At 39.2% G+C, this 20,423-nt stretch overlaps 2 protein-coding genes and 1 long non-coding RNA gene across 5 annotated transcripts; all 3 read left to right on the top strand.

Annotated features, from left to right (window-relative positions):
- The first annotated feature begins 3,795 nt into the window (after positions 1 to 3,795).
- LOC124379389 lies at positions 3,796 to 4,951 on the top strand. The gene is made up of 2 exons (XR_006924414.1): positions 3,796 to 4,355; positions 4,547 to 4,951. It is a non-coding gene; the product is annotated as an uncharacterized LOC124379389 (long non-coding RNA).
- A 1,163-nt stretch (positions 4,952 to 6,114) lies between these two features.
- On the top strand, positions 6,115 to 8,065 carry LOC124379206. Its single transcript, XM_046839382.1, has 3 exons — positions 6,115 to 6,665; positions 7,411 to 7,513; positions 7,756 to 8,065. The coding sequence occupies exons 1-3, from the start codon at positions 6,198 to 6,200 to the stop codon at positions 7,836 to 7,838; spliced, it is 654 nt and encodes a 217-aa protein (XP_046695338.1). The 5' UTR covers positions 6,115 to 6,197; the 3' UTR covers positions 7,839 to 8,065.
- An 851-nt stretch (positions 8,066 to 8,916) lies between these two features.
- LOC124378818 lies at positions 8,917 to 13,937 on the top strand. 3 transcript variants are annotated; one of them, XM_046838591.1, is made up of 5 exons: positions 8,917 to 9,406; positions 9,729 to 9,813; positions 12,830 to 13,087; positions 13,227 to 13,335; positions 13,576 to 13,937. In XM_046838591.1, the coding sequence occupies exons 2-5, from the start codon at positions 9,796 to 9,798 to the stop codon at positions 13,656 to 13,658; spliced, it is 468 nt and encodes a 155-aa protein (XP_046694547.1). In that variant the 5' UTR covers positions 8,917 to 9,406; positions 9,729 to 9,795; the 3' UTR covers positions 13,659 to 13,937. The 3 variants fall into 3 exon arrangements, with proteins under 3 accessions (XP_046694547.1, XP_046694548.1, XP_046694546.1); XM_046838592.1 differs by lacking the exons at positions 8,917 to 9,406; positions 9,729 to 9,813 and adding an exon at positions 11,556 to 12,716; XM_046838590.1 differs by lacking the exons at positions 8,917 to 9,406; positions 9,729 to 9,813 and having other exon boundaries at positions 12,018 to 13,087.
- Positions 13,938 to 20,423: the final 6,486 nt, after the last annotated feature.

The following is a 20,423-nucleotide window of genomic DNA, read 5'->3' as shown; positions in this document are numbered from 1 at the left end:
TACATTTGCGGCATTTAGCAGACGCCCTTATCCAGTGAGATTACACACACCACAGTGAGATTACACACACTACAGTGAGAGTACACACACCACAGTGAGATTACACACACCACAGTGAGATTACACACACCACAGTGAGAGTACACACACTACAGTGAGATTACACACACTACAGTGATATTACACACACCACAGTGAGATTACACACACTACAGTGAGATTACACACACTACAGTGAGATTACACACACCACAGTGAGAGTACACACACCACAGTGAGATTACACACACCACAGTGAGAGTACACACACTACAGTGAGATTACACACACTACAGTAAGAGTACACACACACTAAAGTGAGAGTACACACACAGTGAGATTACACACACCACAGTGAGAGTACACACACTACAGTGAGATTACACACACTACAGTGAGATTACACACACTACAGTGAGAGTACACACACCACAGTGAGATTACACACACTAAAGTGAGAGTACACACACAGTGAGATTACACACACCACAGTGAGATTACACACACTACAGTGAGATTACACACACTACAGTGAGTACACACTACAGTGAGATTACACACACCACAGTGAGAGTACACACACTACAGTGAGATTACACACACCACAGTGAGAGTACACACACTACAGTGAGAGTACACACACTGAAGTGAGATTACACACTACAGTGAGATTACACACACTACAGTAAGAGTACACACACACTAAAGTGAGAGTACACACACAGTGAGAGTACACACACCACAGTGAGAGTACACACACTACAGTGAGATTACACACACTACAGTGATATTACACACACCACAGTGAGATTACACACACTACAGTGAGATTACACACACCACAGTGAGAGTACACACACCACAGTGAGATTACACACACTAAAGTGAGAGTACACACACAGTGAGATTACACACACCACAGTGAGATTACACACACTACAGTGAGATTACACACACTACAGTGAGAGTACACACACTACAGTGAGATTACACACACCACAGTGAGTACACACTACAGTGAGATTACACACACCACAGTGAGATTACACACACCACAGTGAGATTACACACACTACTGTGAGATGACACACACTACAGTGAGATTACACACACTACAGTGAGAGTACACACACTACAGTGAGATTACACACACTACAGTGAGATTACACACACCACAGTGAGAGTACACACACTACAGTGAGATTACACACACTACAGTAAGAGTACACACACTAAAGTGAGAGTAAACACACAGTGAGATTACACACACCACAGTGAGATTACACACACTACAGTGAGAGTACACATACTACAGTGAGATTACACACACCACAGTGAGAGTACACACACTACAGTGAGTACACACACTGAAGTGAGATTACACACACAGTGAGATTACACACACTAGTGAGATTACACACACAGTGAGATTACACACACTACAGTGAGATTACACACACCACAGTGAGATTACACACACTACAGTGAGAGTACACACACTACAGTGAGATTACACACACCACAGTGAGATTACACACACTACAGTAAGAGTACACACTAAAGTGAGAGTAAACACACAGTGAGATTACACACACCACAGTGAGATTACACACACTACAGTGAGAGTACACATACTACAGTGAGATTACACACACCACAGTGAGAGTACACACACTACAGTGAGAGTACACACACTGAAGTGAGATTACACACACAGTGAGATTACACACACTACAGTGAGATTACACACACCACAGTGATATTACACACACTACAGTGAGATTACACACACCACAGTGAGATTACACACACTACAGTGAGAGTACACACACTACAGTGAGATTACACACACCACAGTGAGATTACACACACTACAGTAAGAGTACACACACTACAGTGAGATTACACACACTACAGTGAGAGTACACACACTACAGTGAGATTACACACACTACAGTGAGATAACACACATCATTATGTGTAATGTAGAGATCTGGGTTCTTTCTGCACTTGTCTCTTCTTTAGCTCGCTTTGTTTTTTTTACCTCTTTTTTGTGGACGTTTCGGTGAAAACAGAAAACAGCCCTGTGTCTTCTTTTTTAATGGTCATTTGGCCTGTGGACTTTTCTTCTGTTGATTTGAACAAAAATGGCCTAATGTGGATTTTTGACTGGTGTAAGACGACTGAATATGGACTGGCATTTGACTATAGGCAGAAGACATTGGAGTGGATTTCCACATCTGAGGTAAATTCTGCAACACAGAAAGAATGTTAATTTTTAAACCACAACAGGATCATTGTTTCATTACAATCTTGTATATTTCATCATTTTCATTTGTGATTTTGAATATATGTTTATTTAATATTGGTAAATATATATATATATATATATATATATATATATATATATATATATATATATATATACATATATATATATATATATATATATATATATATAGTGTGCGAGTGTGATGCTGTGTACCATGTATGAAAAAAAAAAAAAACCTGTGACCATTTAACCCGTGTTAGTACGGATCCTCAGCGTTTGAAGGTTCTATCAGGCTGAAGAGGCGATGTCTGAGCCGAGTCGGACGACATCATGAACGAGTCACAGTGTTTTTATTGTTTATTTTATTTAATCTTACGGGGCTTTCATTTTGTAGCTACAGAATATTAATAAAACGCATTTCAGTCTTATATATAATCCAGAAAAGAATCTTGAATGTTTTCTCATGTCACAGCTTTTATTTCAGATCGTAAGTTAAACACTGCTGCTCATCATGATTCTAATCTTATCGCACTGCTGGAAACTCTGTTGCTGTCATCGCTGGTGTCACGGGGCATGTCACAGGTAGTGACACGGGTGGTGTGATTACTGCCATGAGTCGTGTGGTGATCGAGGCTGTTGGGATCCGAGCGGAGACGGGACACGGAGAAGCCAGGACGTGAGAGAGAAGTGAGCAAAAAACCCAGACTTCACTTAGAATTTATACATAAAGACCTTCAGAATGGTTTCCTTCTACAAGACACTGTTTAACTAATTACTTATTTTGTCTGTAATGTTCCAGGCATGCGTGTGATGTTCAAGTGTGTGTGTTGGGGGGAGGGGGATGATGGTGCAGGTTGGGTACTTATACTGAAGTCCAACTCTCAATTCTCAAACCACAAACTAGAAGACAGACGAGATCGGAGACGTCCTGTCTTTCTTTGTGTCAGTTTCAGAGTCTTCACTTTTCTCACTGTGACACCGTTTCTGCTGTGATCACAAATTTATCAGGAGTTTTACAAAGAACACTGCATTTCCTTTATTTCTCTCACTGCAGTCTGCAGTCCTTCATTAAATTCTGTCAATTCAGAACAAAGCGTTGTACATTATCAGACTTTATTCCCCAGTACTGTGAATAGTGGATTGTGATGTCTGGAAGTTCAGGTGTGAATAGTGGATTGTGATTGGCTGGAGGTTCAGGTGTGAATGTTGGATTGTGATTGGCTGGAGGTTCAGGTGTGAATAGTGGATTGTGATTGGCTGGAAGTTCAGAGTGTTGGTAGTTTGCGTTTGTCAGTTAAATCTAAATAAATGTGCTGCTTATTAACACCTGTAACCATAGTAACATCCAGTTGCAGTTCCATCCGGAGTGAATCAGTGATTATACCTAATTTCCTAATGACCTCACTGAGCAGTTTTACATGTGGTCCAACTTTTCGCCATGAATTTCACTTCTGTTATGCAGAAAAGTGCTGAAAATATTCTGATCTCCAGCCTCATTCTTACTGTTTTGGAGAAGACAATGGACAATGATTTTATTTGTCCCTGCCAAAGTGGCTATAATGAATGGAAATGTGTTTTGTATGCAGTAGTTCCTACCATTATTTGCTTTTTTTTTGTTTTGAATTTTGTGGACAATGAAGGGATGGAACACAAGTCCAAGAGGAATGTATCCTCCTCTAATGTCCCACTGAAAACCATGGAAAGAAACCATGCAGAGAAAGAAGAGACAAAAAAACAAGTGATAGAGAAACAAGGGACGGACGACATACCTGAATCTCAAGCCCTCCGCTCCGGTGTCACATCCCCAGAGGACAAAAAAACAAGGTGCAAATCCACATGTAAAGAATTACTTCATGCTGCTCTTATAGCCTTCATCTGGCTGTTTCTCTTCTTCATTGATGGTCAATATTTCTCCTGTGCCTTTTCTGACTGTGGTGGCGAGTACACTGAGACTGGTGTTTTAAAGTGGTGCAGACCAATGGGAAATGAAACCCTGGTGTTTGAACGTCTGCAGGAGACTCAGAAGTGGATCTTCATATCTCAGGTGAGTTCTGATCTCCAACAAAGATTGACATAAAAACCTGTGTTTTTATGTTTTTTATTTTATATTACACCAGATAAAAAAATAGAGAATTAAATAAATAAATACTTCAGTGATAAAGATAAAATGACCAACTCATTTCCAAAAATAGTAATGCTGACATCATTAATGAACTGCATCACATTTTCCTCCAGATTATAGGTTTTGTAATAGGGCTGGTGATCGCCCTCATCCTAGAACTTTCATACTGCTTCAGATCTCCTTGCTGTAAGACATGCTGTAGGTGTTATTCATGCTGTAATTGTTGATTTGATGTTTGCCTCGGTCCTGCACGACGGGACAGCAGCGTGGCACAGAGCGACTGAAACAACAGCAGAGTAGGAGACTGAACCCATCTCAACTGAGCTTTTACTCAAACGTTTTACTTACATTTTTATTTGATCAGTGATTTGAGCAGAACATATGTAATGAAGGAGAAAATCAGTGACCAGATGGTTGTGAGATTAAATCCCAGAACTATCACAAAGAACATGATTAGAGATTCTGTACCTTCTTTACACAAACACAAAAATAAAATTGTAAAGTTGTGATATTTAGAAGTTTGTGTAAATCAATTTTCTCTTTATTTATGAGTTTTGATATTTTTACATGCTGATTTAATTTTATTCTTAAGTTTTTTATTTTGTGTTGTTGCTCTATTACTTATTTACTCTATTTTTTAAAATAAGAATAACAAAATAAAAGCATTATTTTTATCTCTCTATTTTTTGCCTCTGTGAAATTTGTCAGTAAAAGGACCCGTGTGTGAGTGGAGGTGGGTTTTTGAAAAGAAACAAAGTGAAACTGAAAGTGTTTGTGTGTGTGTGTGTGTGTGTGTGTGTGTGTGTGTGTGTTTGATTTGCACTGTTATAGAGCTCCTAACCTAACCAAAAGAACATCAAGAACTTTACATTAAGTGTAGAATGAATTGCAACAGAAACCAGGTATGAGTAAAAAGCGAGTCATGTGACCTGATCATGTGATGGTGACTGTAGTTCTATGCAGCCTCTGGGCAGCTTTAACATCATACTGAAACTTCTCAAACCTCATTACACAAATCTGAAGCTGTCTGTGAAATGGACATGTGTTTACTGAGCATTGGGATAAGGAGTCTCCAGTGTCACAACGTGCTAATGATTTAGAGATGATTAGACCATCAGGCTTTAAAACAAACAAACAAACAAACAAACAAACAAACAAACAAACAAACAAACAAATATCATGGTTAATTATGAGTTAATTATTTACATGTATAATATAATCTGTAATCTCGAATATGAAAAGAAAAAGGAGATGGAATGGAGGTGTGAATGTGTGGGGTATAGTCAGTAATGCAGCTACGGTAAGAGTGTGTGAACGAGTGTAAGAAGATAGAAGTGCTGCAGTTTCCTGTGATCTGTATCACACTATCATGTGTTATTTTTATGCTTCTCAAAACCCACACATGAAAACACCCATCGTCTTTTCTTCTCCTTCCATTTCAGCTTTACATTTCGGTGAAGTTACATTTTTTATTGATGAAGGTGATTAGCAGAAAAAGGTTGTTTTGAGGTTTTAACATTGAGGAAGTGGGGATGGTGTAGAGATGTCTGGATGATGTCATAATCACTTCAAAACAAAAGAATCGTGTGTGAGTTTGATGTTTCCGCCTCTACTAGACCTGTAAGTCTAACATCTTTAAAAGATATAAAAGGGGAGGAGCCATGAGCACCACACAACAGGATATTTGAAGGCGAATTCACAAAAACTTTAGAACTTTACAACACCCTCACCTGCATCTCCTCCTCTCTGGCTTGACATCTCACCATGGTTAATGCTAAATTCATTGCTGAGTTCTTTAGGAAACGACTTGGGAGTGTTGGGATCTTCAGTCTTATCCTTGCTGCTTTTGAGAAGATTCTGGATCAAGAATTTGTTTGTCCTTGTGATCGTACCTATAATATAGTAGTGTGTGTTCTTTATGGAGCAGTCCCTAGCATATGTTGCTTTGTTTTTACTTTTTGTTTCATGGACGGTTACTCAGAGATGGAGGATGAAAGGATGAGGGATCTTCACACGTGTGATAAACTGCTCTACTCCATTCTCACAACTATCATCTGGCTGTTTCTCTTCTTTGTTGATGGCAGGTACCTGGCCTGTGCCGTCTCAGTTTGGGGAGGTGTGTATGCTAAAAATGAAACTTTGGGGATTGTAAAATGGTGCAAGCCGACAGGAAACGAAACAGTCGTGTTTACGAGTCAGCAGGACACTCTGAAGTGGATCTCCAGATCTCAGGTGAGTTCTAAAATCCAGCTTAGAAACCAGAAAATGTAATTTAATTTGGTAAGCACTTTACCCTAGTCAGGGTTCCGAAACTTATCATTACCTCTTCTGGGAAGAGTTTCCACTAGATTGTGGGTCCATGCTGTGGGGATCAGTGATCATTCAGCTGCAAGAGCTTTGGAGAGGTCAGACACTAATGTTGGTCAGGAGGTCTGGGTTTAGTGGGGTTGAGGAGGTCAGAGCTCTGTGCAGTTCTTCTACTCAAATCTTTCACAATTTTTATTTATGGAGCTCGTACCGTGAGCGCTGAGAGAACCAACCAGTGCACGGATAGTTTCATGTCTGAACTGCACATTTAAAGTCTCTCTCCAGTCTGACATTTAAATAAACGTGTACAACACACACTCTGCCTTTATCTGTTCAAATTTACATTTATTTCTGATTATTTGTTATAAAATAGGATACTGACAGAGAGTGGTCATTTCCTGTCCTGTCCTCGACTCTGCCTTAATAGCCTTTTATTAGCTCCTGTTGTAGTTCCCATATTCTACCACTAGGGTCAAACAAGTCTGTGGACATTACTGAGGAAGAGCTGCACTAGAAAAATTAAGAATTCTATATGTATATTTAGATTTATTTAGTTTATATATAAGTAAAAACTTTGCATGTGTACATTTGAAGTGAATATATACACTAGATAGTGCATTAATTGTGTGCATTATGTTATAAATATTATACTGTTCGGTTTATATTTCAGATTTTGGGATTCATCATCATGGTGTTGATCCCCATTCTTCTGCTCGTTCTGCACTGCAAACAGAGACGTGTAACTCAGCGGAACATTTCTAAGATGGAAACCTGTAAGAAAATTTATTATAGGCTTTAATTTATCCTGATTATTCAAATTCGTGGAATTTTTTATGTAAATATATGATTGAATTTGTATTTAGATGGAATTGTAAATGTTCCTCCTGTAAAATTCTGTGTTGGGATTTAGATAAGAATATGATATGTAAATCAGATGATATATATTTGCATGTTAGCATGTCATATCCACACCTGGAACATGTTTTTATTCTGCATTTATGTGTTTGGTGTCCAGTGGAATGCAGTAAGATGAGACTTCACGGCAGACTCGCTGAGAGGAAGTTCAGCTTCGAGGTCGAGGAAACCACATGCTTGTAAAAATCAATGTTTTTTGGGAATATTTTCAAATAATATAATTGTTAATACGTTATAATGTTTTTTATCCTCATGTTTTTGTTATTTTTTTTATTAGCTCCTGTATGGAGCAGAAAACCTTTTATGTCAGATTGTTAAAGTTTGAAGTGATGCACTGTTATGGTTTAAAAGATCTTTTCCCCTGCTGTAAATAAACAAAGTAAATAAATAATAAAACATTGTGTAGCTTTTGGGAGTTTTTAATGTAATAGTCGAGTCTCAGTGTAAAATCTCCCTGCACCACGCACTGCATTCTGGGATTTACTTTCATTTTGGTGCTAATTTCAGTTTCTATGCTAAGCTAATCCACTTTCACTTCTCTGTGCTGAAGGGAAACAAGTCTTTGTGTAATGCACAGAAAAGAATGTGCAGAAATGCAGGAAACCCCAGGATGATGTGAGGAGATGGGAGCCGGAGCTCAGTGGTTAAGGTGCTGGGCTACTGATCGGAAGGTTGTGGGTTCAGGACTACAACAATATAGTGTATTATTAACTGCTAAATTACTTTTAAAACAATTTTATATAAACATCTAAATGCAGTTTTCATTTTTGCTTTAAAAAGTCAACCTGATATGTTTATTTCTGTTACTGCTCTGAGAAGGCTTTGTTGAGTGTGAGAAGATGGCAGTGCTGCAGTTTCCTGTGTTTTCTCTCACTCGATCGTCACTCTGCCTCTGGCTACTGTAATGCGTCTCATATCGTTCAGCTGACAGACACATTTTGTTTATTCTTTAGGTTTTTAAAGTTCAGTAACGTTTATAGATATAACAAGTTTTTACTCGTTGTGGTCAGTTATATTCCACAGCCACTCTGTAGAGCTTCTTTACTGAAATCTTGTATTTTATGCAGATGTTTTAGTCATGTGAAAATAAGGTCCCGAATGTGAAAGCTGCGAGTCAACAGGTGAGACTTCCTCCCAGATGCTTTGTGCCAGTCTCACACTCTTTATTAACCTCACACTTTATCTGCTTCTTCTGTAATCATGAGAAGATTGTACTCAGAACATTGTGTTTTCTTTATTCCTCAGATGTTTCTTCTCTCACTACAGTCTGCATTCGTTCCTGTAGTAATTCTCTCAGACGATAATTTATTTGATGATCCAGAAGATCAGTACTGAGAACAGTAGTTATATCAAATCTAAATTCAGTAGGGATTTATTATAACATAAAGGTCATCACAACGTGTGAGATGATGTGAGAGGCTCCTGAGTGAAAGCCCTCAGTGCTGCAGGACATATCTCTCCAGCTTGATAAGAAGATAAACATACTTACTTACATCACTTACTTACATGTGTCTTCAAACAGATAATTCCAAGTGCAGTCACACCTCTTCTAAAAATCAGTGATCAAACCCCTAATTAAAAGCCTCACCTCAGCCCCTGTCAGCTGTTCCTCTGTAGTCCAGTGGTTTTATTGCCATTTCAGCTGCACACATTTTGTACAGTGAGAAGAAACCACATCCCTCCAGGACAGAGGTGCTACATGGAACAGCATGAAGAATAAGAAACAAAGAAACTAACTAGCACATTAGCAGGTAAGAAGATTGTATTGTAACAAACATTACTGTAGATAATGCAGTGCAGTGCAGTGCAGACCAGTGCACAGGGGGAAATATGGAATAAAGTGCATGGCACAATCTATAAAACGTTGTGTATATGTAAATATTTAGCAGCAATCAAGCCTTGGTATCGCCAACTGCCACTCTTGGGGCCCCTGAGCAAGGCCCTTAAGAACCCTGGTATTTATGACTGGTATATGTGAAGAAAGAATTCCACTGTGCTGTAATGTAAATGTGCATCTTTCTTCTTTTCACCTTTTGTTTGTCGATGTTCACAGACAGGTTGTTTGATTTGCAGGGTGGTCATTGAGACAGGACACAGAAGACTTCTCTGGCACGTGGACAGTGGTGGTGGTCTTGAAGCAATGGTCCAGCCTCTTTTAGTGGGTTCACTTTCCATAGATCTTTCCTCACATGACTTGTGGTAAAACATCACACACCTGGTTGTTTGGAGGAGGTGTGATCCTCCCTGCTGCCACGTCATTCTGCATTTAAACTGAATGTTGAAAGTTGTTCAGCACATCTGGAAGGGAGTCGTCAAAGTCACGCGTAACCTGTGCCACGTACTAACACTGTGCAGAAAAAGGCTGAGGATTCTGTGGGTGTCTGCACGTTTTCCCTCTCTGATAGCCGGGGCAGTTTGGTCCTTGCTGCTCTTAGTTCTATTCACCCACTCTGAAGACGGAGTCTCTGGTCCTCATTATTGCATGTATCCTCGTTGTCAGCCACGGTTTCTGGTTTTGAGTGTGAAATGATGCTTTTGGAGACACTGACACACTTGGTGATGTAGCTGGTTAAAGTAACTGTCAGTCTCCCTGAACAGTCCTGAAGATTAGAGATGGCTGTTGCTGGCTAGGTTTCTTACCTGCTACGTGTTATGCTAGGATTAGCATGAAGGTGCCGGAAGGCTCTGGATGGTATGCCCCAGGAATGTTTGTGTAAACAGCGTTGAATGTGCTCTTGTTGTAAAGCCCACATGCTGATGGAATTTCGAGAGCGCTGTCTTGAGATTTGCATGGTTGAAATCTCTGGTGACAATAAACAGTCCTTCGGGTTGTTCATTATGCAGTTCACCAGTCACCCATTGCAGCTCACAGAGTGCCTCCTTAGTCTTCGTGCTCAGAGGGACGTACACTCAGATTACAACAACGATTCCAGTATTAAATAAAAGGATCTGCAACTAAGAGTAAAAAACTTTAGCAGTACTGAGCAGCACAGAGCTGCATTTCTGTCAGCACGAAATGAGGCATCTAGATCTCTGTTTCTGAGCCATGTCTCCTTCCAAACAAACACACAGCAGTCTCCAAACTCACGTCATGTGCTCTGCTGGAGTCACATGTCGTCCAGTGCATTGTCCAGGGTGCAGACATTGAGGAACAGGATGGACAGGAGAAATAGCTGGATGGGGTTTGTTTTCCACGTAACACCGTGCAGCACTCCCACTTTCTCTCGTGCTGCTGTTGACGTTCCTGTTCTGGACTCAGACAGTCTCAGGGTTAAGGTCTGGGGAAAACATGGTTGATTCCAGCATTTGTGTATACGTCTTAGGTAAAGGATCTGATCTGAAGGATCACATGATCCATCCTGATGATGTAATTCTCAATGGTGTTCTCATCAATCAGAAACCATTTGCTTCTGCTGAGGACCGCATCACATGGACAATCTGAAGTACATGAGATCATTATGGATGTTAACCCTGCAGATGGCAGTTTTGCTAACGTCAACAAAATAAACAATAGTGTTAATTTTCTGGTTCCATATTTGGTCTTTTTGTCTCTGTAGCACACAGTTACAGAGGGAAATGATTAATAATGATGAGCACCAGTTCCCTTCACTCTTACATTCAGCTATCTGATCTCAGGCTCATTCTGGATATGGATGCAGGTATTCAGTTACTTTTACTTTCATCCCACAGCAGCGTAAACATTCACCAGAACTTTACATTAATGGTGACAACCAGAATAAACTGGACATAAAAAGTGTCCATATAATATTGAAGGCCACTGTATTTACACACTAAACTTATTACACAACGCTCTTGCCCACACACACACACACAAATGCATTCAAACACATGCACCAAAACACACTCATACCCAAACACACACACACACACACACACACACACACACACACGTTTGGTACTTCCTGCGTAAAAGTTGGTGGTCTCGTGTTGAAGATGTGGTGAAATGCATTGTGTAGATGAGAAAACAGTAACAACAGGAAACTCGCACCACACGATCCTTACTGGCATCCAAACATTCTCCTCATCTCATTATCTTTTACTAAAGTCACACTGAAACTTTTGGGGACATTTGGAATAATCAGTATTTTACTATTTCCTTTAGAATCAACAAAATCGTGCAATTTGCATTTTTTTCCATTATTATCATGTTTTCTTTACATCACTGCAGGTGGGTTTGATAACTGAGGTGTGTGTTTTCATGAGGCTTCATCTTCTCATGGTTTCTTTGTGTGTGGTTCTTTTGTCTTCTCCCCTTATAGATTTTATTCCAGCATCCTTCATATATAAATTAGAGGAGGGTTGATGAACGGCACAAAGCAGGGTGTATGAGAGCGACTGATTGTTAGGATGGAACCTGTTGTTCACTTTTTGAAGAGATATGTGGGACGTTTTGGGATGTTTAATCTTGTTCTCTTGGCTCTGTTTTAAAAAGCACAGTTTTAAAACAGATTTTTTAAATATTCATAACATTACAATTCAAACAACTCAGAAACAGTGTATGTTAATCGACAGGAAGTTGGATATGTAATAAAGGTTATACTGTATGTAATGTGTGTTGGCAGGGCAGAGTCTCAGAGCTGCTCTGGTTGGAGTCGTGGTCTCTGGAGTGAAGCATCCCTGGGTTGAGTCTTTAGCTTTAGAGATTCAAACAAGAGAGAACTTTTGGATTTCTGTTATTTCAGTATCTTGAGATTGTAACAATAATCACTTATAATTAGCTCAGATTTCTATTTTGTCAGATTGTGAATCGGTCAGGAACGAGACATGATCACGCTGTTGGGGGATTAAGTGTGTTATTCTGCTGTTATTATACTAAATCAGAAAAAATGCTACTTCCTGTGTAAATGCTGACGTGTTGGTATTGAAGGCGTGATGAAAGACAGGATGCAGAGTATAAAGTAGGTAACAGTGAAAACAGGAAGCTCAGACATCACAAATCTCATCTCACGATGGCTGGATTTACTAAGATTTTTCTGAAACAGTTTAAGGGGTTGGGGCTGGTCACCATGCTGCTCCTCGCTTTGGAGAAAGTGGGAGATGGTACTTTTGTTTGTCCTTGTATAAAAGGCATGAATGAAGCAACATGTTTTCTATATTTTTTTTTTCCTTCTGTTGGTGTTGCTCTTGTTTATTGCTTGGCTGATGCTTCCCAGGGGAAGCAGAAGAAGAAGATGATTACAGTTAAAGAAACCTGCACATGCCCAAGGATCTGCTACACCATCATTGCAGTCCTCATCTGGTTGATGCTGTTATTAATGGATGGCCGATACGTTGCCTGTGGGACTTCAAATTGGGACGGTGTGTACACAAAGACGGACAATTTAGCGCTCACACAGTGGTGCAGGCCGAATAATGAGTCATCAGTGTCGGAGAAGGAGCTGAGGATTGTGACTGCAGTGTTCTGGTCTCAGGTGAGTTTTAAAGTTCATAATTAATGTTATAGAATTTAATCAAACATACACATCTGTGTTTTTATATTGTTTTATTGTGTATTGTTTGTTTTTACATAATTTATAAATAATTTTATGAATGTGTGTGTTTGTATTTCAGGTTGTAGGTTCAAGTTTGATTGTGGTCATCGCCATTTCACTTGTTTGCTTTTTTTTTGCATTCAATAATAATGAAAATCAAGCAGTGGACAGTGTTGAAATGGAAGCTTGTAAGTAACTTGAATCTTTTTCTGGTTCATTTGTTTTTTGTGTATTTTACTCTGTTAATCAAATAGAAACTCTTTTAACATGATTGTTTAATGTCTTTTTCTGCTGGATCTGGAATGTTCCTGCTACAGAATGCTGAGATTATAACATTAAAATTATATTTAAGGCATAAAAACTTTATTCAATCCAAACATTTGTATACATTACATCATTTTAATTTGCATTTGTTTTCTTTTTTCTAGCGGAAAACAGCAAAATTAAACTGCATGCATCAGTTAGCAAGAAGAAGCTTGTCTTTGAAATCGAGGAGGATTCGTCCACGTAAACACATTCTCTTATTCAGTGTGTAGTCTTCCTGCAGTATTACACTAAAATGACCCAATGCCTTACAGAAGTCTATTTAAAGTTTATTACTACTTCATTTACTCTGTTTATTATCTAGCGATTTGGATGTAATTAAAATAATAAACGTATATATTAAGTAAAGATTTCTTACTTGTCAGGTTGGTAAGTTAGAGCTGATTTCACTGTTATGGATTGTGAAGTGTCTTTTGTTTGCTGCTGTACTGTAACACCTCAAACACATTAAATATCATTCTCTCTCTTTTTGTGTTACTCTATTTTTATTGAAAAAGGCAAGAGCATACATTTAAATGCCAGATTATAAATGCATTATTTTTGTATTTTTTTAATAAATCATCTCATCTACATATAAAACTATAAATGGAAGAAGGAAAAACTGTAATGAAAGTGTGAAAGTTTGTTGCTTGGCAGGAAATGTCTGCAGTGTAACAGTTACAGTGTGTGAGAGCGAGTGTTAGAAAATGACAAACATGAAAGGAAACACTGGAAAACACAGCAGCATCATGTGCCTTCATGTTTTAAATGAAAACAAAGTTCAACCCTGTAACACACTTTGAATCATTATGGTGAGTTCAATTCTCCAGTAATGAAAACTTCTTTACTGTAATAAAAAGTCTCTTGTAAATTTCTTCAGAGTTCTCAGATGGTTCCCCTCATGCTGGAACTCCTGGAGCACAGGATGGCTCTTGGCACTCTGTTGCACTTTTGTTTTTCATGTTGTGTTTTTGCAGCCATGTGTGTTTATGCTGCCACATTTGTGCTTCATGCCTCCCAAACTGAGAGCTATCTGCTGCAGCATCAGTTTTATTTTAAGAACTTTGTACACCCAAAGCACAAGGAGAAGTGAGAAGAACTTCTGACCACCACAGGAATTATAGACATGGCAGTGTAGCTGAGGCTGTTGACCTGCTTTTAAATGTGCTTGATTGGGCTTAACCCTGACCTAAAGAATGTTTTGGGTAGGGCCAGTACCCTTTCAGTTATGATGAGAGGAAGGTCATGAGGACAGATCAACCTTCCATGCAGACCACGAAGCACTCCAGCCTGAGCCTCACAGGACAGCCTCCCCTGCTGAAGGTTGATGTAGTGACCTCCCCTGCAGGACTCATTCTTGAGAGTGAAGAAGCAGCATCACCAAGCTCCAGGCAATGGCTTCAGGGATAAGCAGGACCAGGGCTCAGGAGGCCACCTCATGTCACACTAGAGGCTGATGGTTGGGTCTCTCAAGTCATGTTTAGTCCAAAGGAGGATGCAGTAACCTTTCTAGTTCTAATCATGCCAGAGAACAGCAAATTGACCTCCTAAATCATGCTCATACCAGAGGTTAATAGTGCATCCTCCCAGGTTATGCCCATGCTATAGGTTGATTGACCTCCCAAGTCCTTTTTACACCAGATAATTGTGGCATCCAAAGTCTTCCTCATGCCTGAGGCGACAGGCATGTTGAAGGAGATGATAAGCCTTGCCTAGCCCTGCTCATGGCAGCGGCTTCTCCCGAGCTTTTCTGACCTGATCATGCCAGAGGCGAGTAATGGGGTGTCCCATTGACATACTCACAACTAAAGCTGAGTTGTATCCACAAGAGGAGAAGCAACATTATGTGTTGATGGATATCTATAATTATAATTCAGCCTTCAATGTCCTACTCAAAACTGACTGCATGACTTCCCAAGTCATAGAATAGCAAAGTCCACTAAAGGTGGTAGAACATTCTCACATTTATCTCCTAAACTCTGGAATAGTCTTCCTGACAGTGTTCGGGGTTCAGACACACTCTCCCAGTTTAAGTGCAGATTAAAGACGTATGTTTTTAGCGAGTTCTACACATAACACACATCACATCATAACCTTGTGCTCCAGAACATCTGATCACCTCACATTATCAACTTGTGCTGTTAATATCATGAACAGCAGCTACGCTAATTCCTCTCCACTGCTTCTCTTTCTCTCCCCATCCCGAGGCTTCCTGAGGTTCCTCCAGCTCCAGTCACGTCCCACCTCATAAAGATTATGGACCTTTAAAGAAGTAGATGCTCACAAACATCCAGAACCATCTAGAGACGTACCAGTGCCAGCTGGATTCCACTTCATGTGTGGAGTTTTTACATTGGACCTCCTGGAGTGTTTAAAGGCTCTGGCATGGAGAAGCTGATGCTGGATCTGTGATGATCGCAAATGCTGAGCTCAGTAGCTCCTGGTTTTATAACCATATAGACTGTATAAGACTGTAGAAAGAACATCACATAATCTTATACTCCAGTAATCATGTTAGTTCTCACTCTCCAGTGTTCTGTAGTGTTGAAAGATTTATGATCAAACTCTTGATGTCACCCAAATGAGGATGAGGTTCCCCTTTTGAGTCTGGTTCCTCTGAAGGTTTCTTCCTCATAACATCTAAGGGAGTTTTTCCTTGCCACAGTCATGGGATAAACACACATCATTCACCTTCACTGTTGATTTCTGTAAAACTGCTTTGAGACGATGTGTGTTGTGAAAAGCGCTATAGAAGTAAACTTCACTTGACTTGACTGCTCATGCCTGAGGATGATGGCACAGCCTCCTAATTCATGCCCACATCAGAGGGTTATGGCATGACCTCCTGAATCCCTGCTCATACCAGAGTCTGACAACGTGACCTTCCAAGTTAAGATTTTATCTCCAAAGTCCTGCCCCTCCGAAGGCCTGCTTGTGCCTAAATTTCTGCTCATATATGAGGTCAAATGCACAGTCTTTCAAGTCCTGCTCAGGACTACTTCACATAGTTTGCTGATCACCTAAATATTTTATTCTACTTCATGTTTGCTATTAATAAAACACTGATTTGAACACTAAAAACTCGTGCATTAATGAAGCTGAACATCCTAAATGTGTATCAGAATACAGACCAGAGATGTCACTTTCCCTCACATGATTCGTATCTGTACCAGATTATCCACTACTCTGAGGAATCTTTTACAATGTAAATGTAAATGTGAAGTGGTGGACACGAACCCTGCTCCTGGAGTTCTACCTTTCTTTGTGATCATCTTAATAACGTGTAGTTTTTATAATTGAGGTTAAAGTGATTTATATAAATGAACATGTAGAACTGAGAGATTGTTCATTGGCACATCGAGAACTTGAATGTATTTCACAATGTTCACAAAGTTTAAGTTGAAGTTGGTCAGCAGTTCTCAAGTCCAACCTCACAAGGATTTCTGTTCCTTCTGTTAAAATCATCAGCTGAACTGAAAGCACTGAGTCTACAAGATCACAGCTGAGAGCTTTCTCACACTGACCCTCTGCCAGTTTCTGATTCATCACTAATCTCACACTGTCTCTGATTTTATACTGAAAGCTGAATTGTCTTAATTTCTCAGATTTTTCTCTTCTCACTACACTCTGCTTTCTTTCCTAATTTCCATCTGAGGGAGTCAGAATCTATTCCATAACACTGTTGAGTTCTGGATTGTGATTGGTCAGAAGATGTTGATTAATTTTCCATTACTGATAGATCACATGTCGTTTACTTTAAGTGTGGTGTGATCTCGGATTATCACTGTTTTTATGAAGCATTTTATAACATTGAACTTTTCTCAGATTCTGATGTTCTACTTCCCATCTCCTAATTTTGCTCGATTTTCAGTTGTGACATTCTCGATACGTAAACTAGGGGAGGAGTGTTGAATAATTCAGCAGCATATATGAGGAAGCAGTGATACATCTCAGAATCTCAGCAGAGACCAGAACAAGAAGAATCTCATCGACTTTCACTCGCTATATCGTTGGCTTTGTTTGGTCATCATGGTTAATTCTACAGGTTTTGTTGATTTCTTGCATAAACATTTTGGAAATTTGGGAATTTTTGGCATTTTACTTTTTGTTTTGGAAAAATTAATAGAGGATGATTTTGTTTGTCCTTGTGATCACCCCTATAATATAATAATATGTGTTCTTTATGGTGCAGTCCCTACCTTAAGTATCTTCATTTATACTTTTTCTTATATGGGCAAGTTCGAAGAAACAAACAACAGAGCAACAGAGAGAAATACAAGTAACTCCACTCAGACAGAGGATAAAACAACATGTTGCTTCTGTACATGTAAAAATGTCAGAAACAGCATTTTCGCATGCGTCATCTGGTTGTGTATCTTCTTACTCGATGGCCGATACTTGGCCTGTGCATGTTCAGACTGGGAAGGTGTGTACGCTAAAAATGAATCTTTAATGATTTTAAAATGGTGCAAGCCGACAGGAAACAAAACATCTGTGTTAGAGAGCCAGCAGAAGACTCTGAAGTGGATGTCCAGATCTCAGGTGAGTTCTGAACTACACATTTATTTTTAATATAATTTTTAATATTTTGGTTTATAACAAAAAAAAGTAGATTTTTCTTCAGCAGAATTAGCCAAAACAAGGTGTTCTTACTGGATGAAATCAGATTATTGTATAATAAAATGTTTATCACAGAGGAATTGAGGGTACAGCATGAAATTACAGTGAAATTATAAAACTAATCGTTTATTTTTAATACACAAATTCTACAACAAATTAAATAAACACAAAAGGCTGACCCATGTTTTTTTATAATCACTTTTTCGAAAGATTTTTTTGAAAACTTGTCATGTGATATACAGCAGTTCAACAATCCAAATTTATTACAATCTAAACAATTAACAATATATAGAACAATCTAAATGTATTACATTGAGTTTCAGCAACTTCTTTTTTCCCCCCAGATTTTAGGTTTTATCCTGATATTATTGACAACATTTTCTTTCCTGCTATTTAAATGCCGTTGTAAACAACGGGAACAAAAACCAGAGACACAACAGGGACAACAACCAGAGACACAACAAGTACAACAACCAAAGTCACAGCAGGAACACCAACCAGAGACGAAAAAGGAACACCAAACAGAGACACAGCAGGAACACCAACCAGAGACACAACAGGAACACCAATCAGAGACACAACATGGACAACAACAAGGGACACAACAGGGACAACAACCAGGGACACAACAGGGACAACAACCAGGGACACAACAGGAACACCAACCAGAGACACAACAGGAACACCAACCAGAGACAAAACATGGACAACAACAAGGGACACAACAGGGACAACAACCAGGGACACAACAGGGACAACAACTAGAGACACAACAGGGGCAACAACGGAGACACAACAGGGGCAACAACCAGGGACACAACAGGGACAACAACCAGAGACACAACAGGGACAACAACCAGGGACACAACAGGGACAACAACCAGAGACACAACAAGAACACCAACCAGAGACACAACAGGGACAACAACCAGAGACACAACAAGAACACCAACCAGAGACACAACAGGGACAACAACCAGGGACACAACAGGGACAACAACCAGAGACACAAAGGGAACAACAACCAGGTACACAACAGGAACACCAACTAGAGACACAACAGGACCAAAAACCACTGACACAAAGGGAACAACAGGAACAACAAGAAGCAACAATAAAAAACAACAACAGGAACAACAACAACCACAGACACACCAGGGAGAGCAACAAGTACAACTGGAACAACAGAAACAACAATAGCATGAACACCTCCAACGAAGGACAACCACAGAAACAACAACAACAAATTAATGAAACCAAAATAAATATCATTATTAGCAACCAGTGAAAGATTGTTGGTAAAAATGTGAATATTCTGTACAGTATTTGTCTGTTTGCATGTTGATTATGGGTCATGTGACTGTATTTATGTGAAGTATGAAATAAAGTACATTAACTGCTCCATGTTACATAATTAATATAAAATATAACATATAACATTCATAAACTAATGAATTCTGAATAATTCTTTTTATATTACTCAATTGCTTTGTATTTAATTTTTACTTCAGTTTAAAGCTCCTGTAACCTTGTCTTTTCTTCAGTATTGTACAAACACAATAAAACAAATATTCATAATAATCCATTACATTTTAAATTGTGTTTTTAAAACCACAATAAAAACGTCATTTTTTTTTTTTTTTATAAAATCTCTTTAAAAACAAAACCAGCTGCTTTTTAGGTCTCATCTGTCAGAAGTCCATGATCCAATTGCACCTGAAAATATGAAGCTCCAGGTCTTAGAAGAGGTTTGAAAGCCCTGGTTTGGTCAGGGTGACAGGGCAGAAGTCATTTAGGGAGATATTCCCATATCACTGTTTATTATTCAGCACAGGCCACTTCACATGTGTGTGGGTTCTTATCTCTGGGCGTGGGGTTTCATGGTGTTTCTGTAAACTCTTTCAGCTCTTCTGATGACTTCCTGGAGGACACGTTTGACCTTCTCTTCGGTTTAGAGTTATAAGTAGCAGTTTATACTTTCAGCTTGTTGCAGTCATCACAAATGATCTTCTGGTGAAGATTAAATACTGAACTTCTGTGCAATTACATTCAGCAGGTTGTGAAAGGATCTGCTGCATAAGTCTCCACCTGCAGCATCACATCTGCCAGTGTTTGGTGCTGAATGAAGTCTGTAGAGAACCTGTACAGATGCCAGTTTACAGAGTTGTTGTGTGCAGACACCGAGAGATGATCTGTATTACTACATTCTGAGCAGGTGATGACTCTGTAACTGACGTTAAGCTCAGACATGTGGAACTCAACATATTTCAGTTCTAAAGAAAGTGGAGCAGAAAACTACAGCAGCCTCCAGACATAGCTACCATAGCATAACTCCTCAAACCTGAAGGTGCTT

The sequence above is a fragment of the Silurus meridionalis genome, chromosome 25, assembly GCF_014805685.1.
Source record: "Silurus meridionalis isolate SWU-2019-XX chromosome 25, ASM1480568v1, whole genome shotgun sequence".
Lineage (NCBI taxonomy): Eukaryota > Metazoa > Chordata > Actinopteri > Siluriformes > Siluridae > Silurus > Silurus meridionalis.
The sequence above is the reverse complement of the archived record's forward strand: the minus strand, read 5'-3'. Positions and strand labels throughout refer to the sequence as shown.